This window comes from Salvelinus alpinus, chromosome 2 (genome assembly GCF_045679555.1).
Source record: "Salvelinus alpinus chromosome 2, SLU_Salpinus.1, whole genome shotgun sequence".
NCBI lineage: Eukaryota > Metazoa > Chordata > Actinopteri > Salmoniformes > Salmonidae > Salvelinus > Salvelinus alpinus.
The window spans coordinates 35,204,471-35,218,876 of NC_092087.1; the positions used below are offsets into that span (position 1 = coordinate 35,204,471).

General features: G+C 41.9%; 1 protein-coding gene across 1 annotated transcript in view; it reads right to left on the reverse strand.

The window, feature by feature from the left end:
* Positions 1-14,003, reverse strand: part of espl1 (extra spindle pole bodies like 1, separase) — a 29,161-nt gene extending 15,158 nt beyond the window's left edge. The window contains exons 1-8 of the mRNA XM_071375866.1: positions 13,806-14,003; positions 13,613-13,701; positions 13,003-13,305; positions 12,124-12,867; positions 11,919-12,020; positions 11,605-11,716; positions 11,268-11,395; positions 10,151-10,350 (exon numbers count right to left, since the gene is read on the reverse strand). Coding sequence (XP_071231967.1) covers positions 10,151-10,350; positions 11,268-11,395; positions 11,605-11,716; positions 11,919-12,020; positions 12,124-12,867; positions 13,003-13,305; positions 13,613-13,699 — 1,676 coding nt within the window. The 5' untranslated portion in view covers positions 13,700-13,701; positions 13,806-14,003. The remainder of the gene's footprint in view (positions 1-10,150; positions 10,351-11,267; positions 11,396-11,604; positions 11,717-11,918; positions 12,021-12,123; positions 12,868-13,002; positions 13,306-13,612; positions 13,702-13,805) is intronic.
* Between the last annotated feature and the right edge of the window lie 403 nt (positions 14,004-14,406).

The window sequence follows — 14,406 nt, forward strand, 5'->3', positions numbered from 1 at the left end:
AAATTGAACATGTTTCATTATTTATTGAGACTAATTTAATATAATACATCAATAAAATCAAGTTAAAATAAAAGTGTTCATTCAGTATTATCGTAATTGTCATTATTACACATATATACATAAAAATCAGCCAATCGATTAATCGGTATCGGAGTTGAAAAATCAATCGGTCAACCCCTAATTGCCATGCTGGAGGGTCATGTCAGGATGAGCTTGCAGTAAGGGTACCTACCACATGAGGGAAAAGGACGTCTTCCCCATAACGCACAGCGTTGAGATTGGCCGCAATGACAACAAGCTCAGTCCAATGCTGCTGTGACACACCGCCCCAGACCATGACGGACCCTTCACCCCACTCCAGAGTACAGGCCTCAGTTTAACGCTCATTCCTTCGACGATAAACATGAATCCGACCATCACCCCTGGTGAGACAAAACTGCGACTCATCAGTGTAGAGCACTTTTTGCCAGTCATGTCTGGTCCAGCGACGGTGGGTTTGTGCCCATAGGCGACATTGTTGTCGGTGATGTCTGGTGAGGACCTGCCTTACAACAGGCTGGACTGAGGGCTTGTAGGCCTATCTCAGCCTATTGCGGACAGTCTGAGCACTGATGGAGGGATTGTAAATTCCTGGTGTAACTCGGGCAGTTGTTGTTGCCATCCTGTACCTGTCCCGCAGATGTAATGTTCGGATGTACCGATCCTGTGCAGGTGTTGTTACAAGAGGTCTGCCACTGCGAGGACAGACAGCGCTGATGGGAGACAGGACATCAGCAGTACAGACAATGTCTCACAGTACAGACTAGAGGTCGACCGATTATGATTTTTCAACACCGATACCGATTATTGGAGGGCCAAAAAAAGCCGATGCCGATTATTGGAGGGCCAAAAAAAAGCCGATGCCGATTATTGGAGGACCAAAAAAAAGCCGATACCGATTATTGGAGGACCCAAAAAAAGCCGATGCCGATTATTGGAGGACCCAAAAAAAGCCGATGCCGATTATTGGAGGACCCAAAAAAAGCCGATACCGATTATTGGAGGACCCAAAAAAAGCCGATACCGATTATTGGAGGACCCAAAAAAAGCCGATACCGATTATTGGAGGACCAAAAAAAAGCCGATACCGATTATTGGAGGACCAAAAAAAAGCCGATGCCGATTATTGGAGGACCCAAAAAAGCCGATACCGATTATTGGAGGACCCAAAAAAAAGCCGATACCGATTATTGGAGGACCCAAAAAAAGCCGATACCGATTATTGGAGGACCCAAAAAAAGCCGATACCGATTATTGGAGGACCCAAAAAAAAGCCGATACCGATTATTGGAGGACCCAAAAAAAGCCGATACCGATTATTGGAGGACCCAAAAAAAGCCGATACCGATTATTGGAGGACCCAAAAAAAGCCGATACCGATTATTGGAGGACCAAAAAAAAGCCGATACCGATTATTGGAGGACCAAAAAAAAGCCGATACCGATTATTGGAGGACCAAAAAAAAGCCGATACCGATTATTGGAGGACCAAAAAAAAGCCGATACCGCTCAGTCAGACTGCTCTATCAAATCATAGACTTAACTATAACATAATAACACAGAAATACGAGCCTTAGGTCATTAAAATGGTTGAATCCGGAAACTATCATTTAGAAAACAAAACGTTTATTCTTTCAGTGAAAATACGGAACCGTTCTGTATTTTATCTAATGGGTGGTCTAAATATTGCTGTTACATTGTACAACCTTCAATGTTATGTCATAATTATGTACAATTCTGGCAAATTAATTACGGCCTTTGTTAGGAATAAATGGACTTCACACAGTTCGCAATGAGCCAGGCGGCCCAAACTGCTGCATATACCCTGACTCTGTTTGCACAGAACGCAAGAGAAGTGACACAATTTCCCTAGTTAAAAGTAATTCATGTTAGCAGGCAATATTAACTAAATATGAGGTTTAAAAATATATACTTGTGTATTGATTTTAAAGAAAGACCTTGATGTTTATGGTTAGGTACATTGGTGCAACGACAGTGCTGTTTTCGCAAATGCGCTTGTTAAATCGTCACCGTTTGTCTAAGTAGGCGCATCGATTATATGCAACGCAGGACACGCTAGATAAACTAGTAATATCGTCAACCATGTGTAGTTAACTAGTGATTATGTTAAGATTAATTGTTTTATATAAAGATAAGTTTATGCTAGCTAGCAACTTACCGTGGCTTCTTGCTGCCCTCGCGTAACAGGTAGTCAAGCCTGCCACGCAGGCTCCTCGTGGAGTGCAATGTAAGGCAGGTGGTTAGAGCGTTGGACTAGTAACCGGAAGATTGCAAAAACGAATCCCCGAGCTGACAAGGTAAAAATCTGTTGTTCTGCCCCTGAACAAGGCAGTTAACCCACCGTTCCTAGGCCGTCATTGAAAATAAGAATGTGTTCTTAACTGACCTGCCTAGTTAAATAAAAGGTGTAAAAAAATAAATTTAAAAAAGGGCAAATCGTTGTCCAAAAATACCGATTACCGATTGTTATGAAAACTTGAAATATCCCCTAATTTAAAAAAATAAATAAAATCGGCCACTCCGATTAATCGGTCGACCTCTAGTACAGACATTGCTATTTTATTATCTGCTGTCCTCATGCCTCACTGCAGCATGCCTAAGGCAAGCTCACAGATGAGCAGGGACCCTGGGGATCTTTCTTTTGGTATTTTTCCAGAGTCAGGCCTCTTTATTGTCCTAAGTCTCCATAACTGTGACCTTTATTGCCTACCGTATGTAAGCTGTTAGTGTCTTAATGACCGTTCCACAGATGCATGTTCATTAATTGTTTATGGTTCATTAAACAAGCATAGGAAAAGGTGTTAAACCCTTGACAATGAAGATCTGTGAAGTTATTTGGATTTTTACGAATTCTCTTTGAAAGACAGGGTCCTGAAAAAGGGACGTTTCTTTTTTTGCTGAGTTTATATAGAGTTGAAGTAGGAAGTTTAAATGTATTTGGCTAAGGTGTATGTAAACTCAGTTTCACAATTCCTGACATTTAATCCTAGTAAAAATCCCTGTCTTAGGTCAGTTAGGATCACTACTTTATTCTAAGAATGTGAAATGTCAGAATAATAGAGAATTATTTATTTCAGCTTTTATTTCTTTCATCACATTCCCAGTGGGTCAGAAGTTTACAAACACTCAATTAGTATTTGGTAGCATTGCCTTTAAATTGTTTAACTTGGGTCAAACGTTTTGGGTAGCCTTCCACAAGCCATTTTGACACAACTTTGGAAGTATGCTTGGGGTCATTGGCCATTTGGAAGACCCATTTGCGACCAAGCTTTAACTTCCTGACTGATGTCTTGAGATGTTGCTTCAATATAGCCACATAATTTTACTTCCTCATGGTGCCATCTATTTTGTGAAGTGCACCAGTCCCTCCTGCAGCAAAGCACCCCCACAACATGATGCTGCCACCCCCGTGCTTCACGGTTGGGATGGTGTTCTTCGGCTTGCAAGCCTCCCCCTTTTTCCTTCAAACATAACGATGGTCATTATGGCCAAAAAGTTATATATTCTTTTTCATCAGACCAGAGTACGATCTTTGTCCCCATGGGCAGTTGCAAACCGTAGTCTGGCTTTTTTATGGCGGTTTTGGAGCAGTGGATTCTTCCTTGCTGAGCGGCCTTTCAGGTTGTGACGATATAGGACTCGTTTTACTGTGGATATAGATACTTTTGTACCCGTTTCCTCCAGCATCTTCACAAGGTCCTTTGTTGTTGTTCTGGGATTGATTTGCACTTTTCGCACCAAAGCACGTTCATCTCTAGGAGACCGAATGAGTCTCCTTCCTGAGCGGTATGACGCTGCGTGGTCCCATGGTGTTTATACTTGCGTACCAATGTTTGTACAGATGAACGTGGTGCCGTCAGGCGTTTGGAAATTGCTCCCAAGGATGAACCAGATTTGTGGAGGTCTACAAATTTTTTTCTGAAGTCTTGGCTGATTTCTTTAGAGTTTTCCCATGATGTCAAGCAAAGAGGCACCGAGTTTGAAGGTAGGCCTTGAAATACAGTGGGGCAAAAAAGTATTTAGTCAGTCACCAATTGTGCAAGATCTCCCACTTAAAAAGATGAGGCCTGTAAAGTCTGTGTTGCCCAGCAACAGCCCCAAAACATCACTGCTCTAGAGGAGATCTGCATGGAGGAATGGGCCAAAATACCAGCAACAGTGTGAAAACCTTGTGAAGACTTACAGAAAACGTTTGACCTCTGTCATTGCCAACAAAGGGTATATAACAAAGTATTGAGAAACTTTTGTTATTGACCAAATACTTATTTTCCACCATAATTTGCAAATAAATTCATTAAAAATCCTACAATGTGATTTTCTGGATTGTTTTCCCTCATTTTGTCTGTCATAGTTGAAGTGTACCTATGATGAAAATTACAGGCCTCATCTTTTTAAGTGGGAGAACTTGCACAATTGGTGGCTGACTAAATACTTTTTTGCCCCACTGTACATCCACAGGTAAACCTCAAATTGACTAAAATTATGTCAATTTGCCTATTAGAGGCTTCTAAAGCCATGACATAATTTTCTGGAATTTCACAAGCTGTTTAAAGGCAAGTAAACTTCTAACCCACTGGAATTGTGATACAGTGAATTATAAGTGAAATAATCTGCCTGTAAACAATTGTTGAAAAAATTACTTGTGTCATGCAGAAAGTAGATGTCCTAACCGACTTGCCAAAACTATTGTTTGTTAACAAGAAATGTGTGGAGTGGTTGAAAAGTGAGATATAACGACTCCAACCTAAGTGTATGTAATTGTCCGACTTCAACTGTATAGTACCGGTCAAAAGTTGACTCACCTAATCATTCCATTGAAGACATCAAAACGACAAAACAACATATGGAATCATGTCATAACCAAAAAAATAGTTAAATCAAAAAACATTTTATATTTGAGATTCTTCAAAGTAGCCACCCTTTGCCTTGATGACGCTGACAGAGATGGTCGCCTCGCTTCAGGTCCTTAGAAAACTATGCAGTTATTTGTTTTTGTTATGCATTATTTCTTACATTGTTAGCCCAGAAAAATCAAGTGTTATTACATACAGCCGGAAAGAACTATTGGATATAAAAACTATGTCAACTTACCAACATTACGACCAGGAATATGTCTTTCCCGAAGAGGATCTTTTTCTCGGACCTCCACCCTGGACATGGGATCTTAACCCAGAGGCGGATCCAAAACAACATGGTCGCCACAGGAGAAGCAGACGGAGCGGCCTACTGGTCAGACTCAGAAGGCGAGCACACCATCCACCGCTTCCGAGCATATTACTCGCCATTGTCCAATCTCTAGATAACAAGGTGAACGAAATTAGGGCACGAGTTGCCTTCCAGAGAGACAGAGATAGTAGACATTCTGTTTCACAGAAACATGGCTCACTCGGAATGTTGTTAGAGTCGGTACACCCACCCGTTTTCTTCATGCTTCGCACCGACAGAATCAAACATCTTTCTGGTAAGAAGAAGGGCGGGGGTGTATGCCTTATGATTAACGATTCATGGTGTAATCACAACAACATACAGGAACTCAAGTCCTTTTGTTCACCTGACCTAGAATTCGTTACAATCAGATGCCGACCGCATTAACTTCCAAGAGAATTCTCTTCTTTTCCTTACCGCCCCAATAGGTCAACTGACGATGCAATCGCCATCAAACCGGACGCTGCCCTATCCCATCTGGACAAGAAGAATACCTATGTAAGAATGCTGTTCATTGACTACAGCTCAGCATTTAACACCATAGTACCCTCCAAACTCATCATTAAGCTTGAGACCCTGGTACTTCCTGACGGGCCGCCCCCCCAGTTGGTGAAGGTAGGAAACATTTCCACTCCGCTGATCCTCAACACTGGGGCCCCAGAAGGGTGTGGTCTCAGCTCTCTCCTGTACTCCCTGTTCATCCATGACTACATGGCCATGCACACCTCAAACTCAATCATCAATTTTGCAGACAACACTACAGTGGTAGGCTTGATTATCAACAACGAGACGGCCTACAGGGAGGTGAGGGCCCTCGGTGTGGTGTCAGGAAAATAACTTCTCACTCAACGTCAACAAAACAAAAAAGGAGACGATTGTGTACTTCAGGAAACAGCAGAGGGAGCACCCTCCCATCCACATCGACGGAACAGTAGTGGAGAAGGTGAAAAGTTAAGTTCCTCGGCGTACATGTTACAGACAAACTGAAATGATCCACCCACACAGACACCGTAGGTGAAGAAAGCGCAAAAGTGCCTTTTCAACCTCAGGATGAAGAAATTCGGCTTGTCACCTAAAAACACAAACTTTTACAGTTGCACAATCGAGAGGATCCTGTCGGGCTGTATCACCGCCTGGTACGGCAACTGCACCGCCCTCAAACAAGGCTCTCCAGAGGGTAGCGTGGCGCGGTCTGCACAACACATCATCGGGGGCAATCTACCTGCCCTCCAGGACACCTACAGCACCCGATGTAAACATCTTTTTGGCCTTCCTGTGACATATATTACTCATCTCATATGTATATACTGTATTCTATACCATCCAATGCATCTCGCCTATGCCGCACGGCAATCGCTCATCCATATATTTATATGTACATATTCTTATTCATCCCTTTACATTTGTGTGTATAAGGAGGTTGTGAATTTGTTAGATTACTTATTTATTACTGCATTGTCGGAACTAGAAGCACAAGCATTTCGCTACACTCGCATTAACATCTGCTAACCATGTGTATGTGACCAATAAAATTTGATTGCCAAGAGTTTCCTGAAAGCTCTCTCTCAACCAGCTTTCACGAGGTAGTCACCTGGAACGCATTTCAATGAACAGGTGTGCCTTGTTAAAAGTACATTTTGGGGGTAATTGCTTTCCTTCATAATGCGTTTGAGCCAATCAGTTGTGTTGTGACAAGGTAGGGGTGGTATATAGAAGCCCTATTTGGTAAAAGACCAAGTCCATGTTATGGCAAGAACAGGTCAAATAAGCAAAGAGAAACTACTTCAAGTGTAGTTGCAAAAACCATCAAGCGCTGATTAAACTGGCTCATGAGGAATACCACAGGAAAGGAAGACCCATAGTTACCTCTGCTGCAGAGGATTAGTTCATTAGAGATTGCAGCCTAAATAAATGCTTCACAGTTTAAGTAACAGACACATCAACATGAACTGTTGAGGAGACTGCGTGAAATCAGGACTTCATGGTCGAATTACTGCAAAGAAACCACTACTAAAGGACACCAACAAGAAGAAGAGACTTGCTTGGGCCAAGAAACACGTGCAATGGATATTAGACTGGTGGAAATCTGTCCTTTGGTGTGATGAGTTCAAAGTTGAGATTTCCCCACCCCTCTTTATTTTAAGGGGTGGATCAGCTTAATATTGCGGAAAGATTGTTGCTTCCATCAATGTAATTGTCTGCATCATTTCCAATCCCCCATATATTTTTTGGGGTAAATATATATATCCATACACGCACTCATACATATATACATTCACACACATACCTATATAGATATACATACTTTAACAATATACCTTTATTATTCCCCGCAAACCCTACCACCCTTCCCCCAATTGGAGTAAAACTAATAAACACTTAGGCTTCTACATCTTATACACATTTTACAGACACAAGCTATTTTAAAATAGTTATATTTTGTTTATTTTTAGTCCTTCCTCTATTTCTGATGTCCATCCAGTTTGATTTCTATTTGTAACTGTGCTATTTCACAAAATTTCTGAACCTATATACATTTTACAGATCCCGTATGTTTTTACATTGGTTATCTTGTTATTAGTCCCACCCTTCAGCTCCATTCAACATCTTCCACCTCTCTCTCATCATCCATTTTGGATTTCTATTTGCCATATATATTTTTCACCTGTGCTGTGATGCTTCACAAAAGTACTAAACCTTTCTATTCTCATAGCTACAATCTACAGATTGTAAATTAAAAATACATTGTTTTGCTAAAATATTTATTATATTATTGACTATGGCTTTTCAAATCACCCAGTATTGCTATCTGCAGCGTTAGTTCTATGCAAATGTTGCAATTCTTCAGCCATTCCTAGACCTGTGACCAAAAACAAGCTACATATGGACAATACCAAAATAAATGATCCAATGACTGCCTCACAGCAAAATCTGCAGATATATATATATAACACATTCTATTGGTTGCAAGAATTTTGTATAGGAAATTGAAAATTTTAATTCTAAGTTTTGAATCTGGCGTTGTTTTGCGTATCAATTCATAAACCATGTGCCATGGAATGGGTACATCGAAAATCTCTTCCCAACTATTTTGCAATTTATATGACACAGCTGTCAGTTTTTTGGTCCTTAAATGAAATTGGTATGTTTTTATTTATCACACTTTTCTTTAACCATTTATGTTCTTTAATACTGGGCCGACATACTTTCCCCCCCTTCTACTTGCCTCTTCCATTTTTGTGGTAATGCTGCAATTAATTGGTTGTAATTTTGGGTAGAGCAGACATTTCCATATGTCGGCGTTAGCTGCATGTGTGACATAACACCACCAATTCCGATTTATGACATCATTCACTAAGACTATACCTTTTTTTTATTTATTTTTTTTTATTTTTTTTAATAAATACGATAAAAAAAATATATATATTAGTATATTTGAGTTTAACCACAATATTTGTTATATTATTTGTTCTGTTTTTTCAGGTGGATTAAACAGAAATTGCAACCAACTTTCTAAGGCTTGTTTAAAAAACAAAATCTATATTTTGGAGATTATTTCCTTTCCAAAACAACCGAAAGTGAGCAGGTGTAATCTGAATAAAGGGAAAGGGCCATTCTTGAACATAGGATGAGACATTCCTACCAATTTACTAGAGAACCAGTTTAGATTTAAGTAAACCTTTTGTATGACTGATGCCTTTAGTGAGAGGTCTAACGCTTTAATAATTTCTGCCCCCTGAATTCATATTCGTTATATAAATAGGCCCTTAATTATGTCTGGCTTGCCGTTCCAAATAAAATTGAATATTTTTTGTTCATATAATTTAAAAAGCAGGTCACTAGGTGTAGGCAAAACCATAAGCAAATAGGTAAACTGTGATATGACTAAAGAGTTAAATCAGGGTGATTTTTCCATAAATAGACAGGTAAATTTTAGATTTTTGGTTCCAACCACCGTGTCCTTGTAAGATGCAGTAAGTGAAAGGATGATCTCCGCATGTGTGGTTCCCACCGTGAAACATGGAGGTGTGACAGTGCTTTGCTGATGACACTCTCTGATTTACTTAGAATTCAAGGCACACTTAATCAGCATGGCTACCACAGCATTCTGCAGCTATATGCCATCCCATCTTGTTTGCGCTTAGTGGGACCATCATTTGTTTTTCAACAGGACAATGACCCAACACACCTCCAGGCTGTGTAAGGGCTACCAAGAAGGAGGCTGATGGAGTGTTGCATCAGATGACCTGGCCTCCAAAAATCACCTGACCTCAAACAAATTGAGAAGGTTTGGGATGAGTTGGACTGCATAGTGAAGGAAAAGCAGCCAACAAGTGCTCAGCATCTGGGAACTCCTTCAAGACGGTTGGAAAAGCATTCCAGGTGAAGCTGGTTGAGAGAATGCCAAGAGTGTGCAAAGCTGTCAAGGCAAAGGGTGGCTACTTTGAAGAATCTAAAATATATTTTGATTTATTTAATACTTATGGTTGCTACATGATTCCATATCTTATTTCATAGTTTTGACATCTTTACTATTATTCTACAATGTAGAAAATAGTAAAAATAAAGAAAAACCCTTGAATGAGCAGGTTCTAAAACTTTTGACCGGTAGTTTGAGAGAGAGAGATATATATATATCCTTGTCAGAGTACCCAGAAAGAGGAAAATGCATGTTTTTAAGTGAGACAAATAATATTTGTTTTTAAGTTGTGTGGCAATGGCAGAAAAAGCCTTCAACTTAAGCTCATGCATAGAAAATGCAAACGCGGTTATGCTATTTAGCAGCAGCCCCGTGAAGGATGAGGAGGCAGCCCCGTGAAGGATGAGGAAATTCTGATGTGAAGACGAGAGCTTATGGCTCGGTCACGTCTCCGAGTGTCGCCTACCTGAGGCGTGTGTCCTCCTGACCAGCCCGGGCAGCGTCAGCCTTGGTCCTGACCCACAGGGACACAGGTTCAGTCATGTGCTGAGTGAGCCGCTCCCCCGGCCCCAGGGTCTGCAGCCACAGGATGACCCAGTCCAGCGCCCGCTCCAGATGACTACCACGCCTCGAGCTCTGCACCGCCAGCATGAAGGCCCGGCTCAACTAAAGGGGAAATAGATGACTATTCAGATTACATAATAGAAACAAATTACATTTGTAATAATTAGTGCTTTTTATAGCACTTTTTGCAATTCTCCAAGCACTTTACATGAAAGCCATCCACCCACCAAAAACTATACTGAACAAAAACACAAGTTTCAACTATTTTACTGAGTTAGTTCATATAAGGAGAATCTTGTCAATTGAAATAAAATATATTAGGCCCTAATCTATGGATTTCACATGACTGGGCAGGGGTGTAGCCCTGGGTGGGCATAGGCCCACCCACTTGGGAGCCAGACAATCAGAATGAGTTTCTCCCGACAAAAGGGCTTTATTCCAGACAGAAAAACTCCTCAGATTTAACAGCTGTCCGGGTGGCTGGTCTCAAACGATCCCGCAAGTTAAGAAGCCGGATGTGGAGGTCCTGGGCTGGCGTGGTTACACGTGGTCTGTGAGGCTGGTTGGACGTACTGCAAAATTCTCTAAAACAATGTAGGTGGCTTATGGTAGAGAAATGTACATTACATTCTCTGGTAAATGCTCTGGTGGACATTCCTGCAGTCAGCATGCCAATCGCACACTCACTCAAACTTGAGACATCTGTGGCATTGTGTTGTGTGACAACAGCACATTTTAGAGTGGGCTTTTATTGTCCCAAGCACAAGGTGCACCTCTGTAATGATCATGCGGTTTAATCAGCTTCTTGATATAACACACCTGTCAGGTGGATGTATTATCTCGGCAAAGGAAAAATGCTCACTAACAGGGACGTAAACAAATTTGTGTACAAAATTTGAGAGAAATAAGCTTTTTGTTTGCATGGAACATTTCTGGGATCTTTTATTTCAGCTCACGAAACATGGGACCAACATTTTACACACACAGTGAACCAATTAGATAGCGGGTGGGTATCTTACCCTGTCCACAGACAGAGAGGGGGGGCAGTTCTTGCATAGCTCCTGGCACAGGATCTCCACCAGGGTGAAGGCTTGGTCGTATAGCCGACGGTTATAAAGACCACACACCAGGTTACTGACCGCGGTCACTGCGGAGATGAAGGGACACAGAGTGAGATAGGGAAGCAAGAGGGAGAATATTATAATAATAATCGATAACGTAGATTTAATGTCAAAGGCACAAATTCACAAGAGCATACAACGATATGGTGAGCAATTAATGGTTAACACAACGTCTGCAGTGCACTCTGGTGAGAAGCTGGTAAAAATGAGAAATCAGAGCTATCAGTTAGTATACCTGCTTTAATGAGGATGTTGTCACTGGGCAGCTTGCGTAGCTCATTCATCATCCGGCCAGCTGTTGCCTGGCAGTACAGGAGTACTCTGTCCAGTGTCTCAGTATTTTCCAGCTACAATACATTATTTAATATATTGTGTTAACAGTCAAATAATGCACATGTCAAATCTAAATATCTTTACTAGCTACACTGACAGACCAGGGCTAAACCCGAGACCCGAGTTAAATGTGAACACCCAATGACTAGCAGCTACTGAAACGGTACTTCTCTGTAACTTCAGGAAAAAAATAGTTTGGGGTGAAACCCTCCTTACCTGTGAGGCCAGCATGCTCTCATAAGAAAACACAAAGCCTTGGTACATGCTGAAGCATAGGGACTGCTGAAGTCGGCTCTCCTCAGACTGTGATCCCAAGTCCTGTCCGGGGTGACACACACACTGTAACATTTGTCAAACATAATTGACAGCAAAGATGTTCCCTAATGTTTTTTCTGGTCAATGATGAGTGAATGACACTAACCTTCTGTAATCTCTTCTGCATAAGTTCCTGATGCTCTTCCAGAAATGAGAACCAGGCCAGGAGCACAGCTCCACTTAGCCCCTTGCTCTGCCCTGCCTCCACTGCCCATACCACCAGACTGCACCCCTCTAGGATCACATGGGCCTCCCGGTCCCCAAGGGTGTTAGGGAGAGACCGGAGGGTCCGGGCACACTCTGTAAAAGCCTGTCCACTCTCCTCTCCGGAGCTCATGGAACGGTGGATGTCTACTGCCAGCCTGCCAAGCATCAGACCTGGGCTGAGGCCGTCTGTAGAGTTCCTGACCTTTCCCAGGGCTCCACCCACCAGCCCTGCAGCCAGGCTCCAGAAACTTGCCTTAGACAGAAGCTTTGAGGTGATCAGCACCACCTCACAGAGTGTAGAGAGGCAGGGCCGCCCCGAAGGCTGCCCATCCCCACCCCGTCCCCCAGCCCAGGGGGACAGGAGATGACGATGGGTCTCCTCCAAGATCAAGGAGGCATCCTCCTTAGTCAGGGTCCCACAGCCCTTCTCAAACTCAGTCAGGGCGTCTTCCAAGTATATGGGGGTTTTGAAGCTGGAGGGGGGTGAGGTTCTCTCCCTGTCCAGCAGCAGCAGGAAGCTCAGGGCTTGCAACTGGCAGCAGAATTTGTCCCTGGGGTTTAGGCAGGCGCCGTCTTGTGCTGCAGACAGTCCATTCCATAGTACAGCAAAGCAGCTGCGTACAAGCACACAGTAGTCTTCTGTCTATGGGGCACACAAGAGGAAGGAAGACACATTCAACAAGAGATTGAGAAGACAATCACAGATGATGTAAAAACAGCTGACTACAGTTACTATAATAGGAAGTAATGTACTAATACTCTATCATCCATCCTTTACCTGTGGAGCTGGAGCCAACCTCTGGTAGAGTAGGCTTCCCAAGTAGCTACATGGATCGTACACTCCCAAGGAGGCCAGTTTCTTGAGTACGTGAAAGGTGATTTTCTCCATATACAAAGGGGTGCTTTGCACACCGAGCTCCCCTGAGATGTCATACCCTCTGAGTGCAAGCTCCACCAGCTTTATGAGTCCAGCAATATGGTCACTGTTCGGGGAACCAACTCCAAGTTGGTGGTTACAGGCCCTGATAACTCGGTCATACAATGTTCGACCTTGTGGACCAGGTCCATTTCTCATGTAAATCTGTAGGAAATACAGGACAAATTATGCAATAAAACTTTTGGCCACAGACGAGGCATTTATTATCCATAGTCAGAACATTGCTAGGTGGATATTTTACACCTACCAAACTAACTAAATTTAACTGATGAGAGATTACGAATCATGACGGAGTCCACTGAGACCAAGCAGGCGCTAACTAGTAGCCACACTACAGGACAAGGTCATCTGCAAAGATTAACTAGCTACAGTGGTTAGTAAACTAGCTAAAATTAACAGTTAACGTTAACTAGTTAGCCACTTGTCCTAACGTTAGCTAAAACACACTCACCTCTAATTCTTCATGTAGAACTCTTGTCTCTTTTGGACAAGCTGTCCGTTTGATGTATTCGTCAACCTTTAAGCACTTCATTTTCATATCTGCAAAACAAATGAATGCATATTTTCGCTAGTGAATAACGTTAGCTAGTTTTGCAGCTCAGTTAACGGTAACGTTAGCAAGCTAGCTAAGGTTAGCTACTTACCACGTTAAACCGACAATTTATCCTCTTGTCTTGTACTACTTCCTTTGCTTTGACAGTTCTAACGAGTTGCTAAAATATTACATATAACATTTATCTTAAAAGGTTAAAAAAAAAAAGTCAAATGACAACCACAACACTTAAAGGCGAAAAGTCGCGCACTGTATTTTAAAATAAGTATCTAGCCAATCAGATTGCACATCCGCATACTTACGGAAGTCTCGCTGGGTAATGTAGTTCAAGGAATGTAAATTCAGTATAACGTCTACAGATTTGTCATTGACCAATCACATTAAGCTTTGCATTCCCATTGTGATTGGTCCCTACCTGACTAGTTACCACAGCCACAAAGGCATAAACCCCGCCCATTTCTTCAATTTATTCTCTTTAAATCACTTTTTGTTTTAATACATTTTTACAATATTGCAAATGTTGACTTCGGGGCTGTGGTAACTGCCTGAATCCATAGGAGGTACTGTAGTTTAAATGAGGGAGTTATATTAATGCTCTGGGTATGTGTTGATTGCATTTGTTTTGAGAAGATGGACATAACCTACTGCAATCATTCTGGTTGAACACATTAAAATACATTTTTTTTGCACAC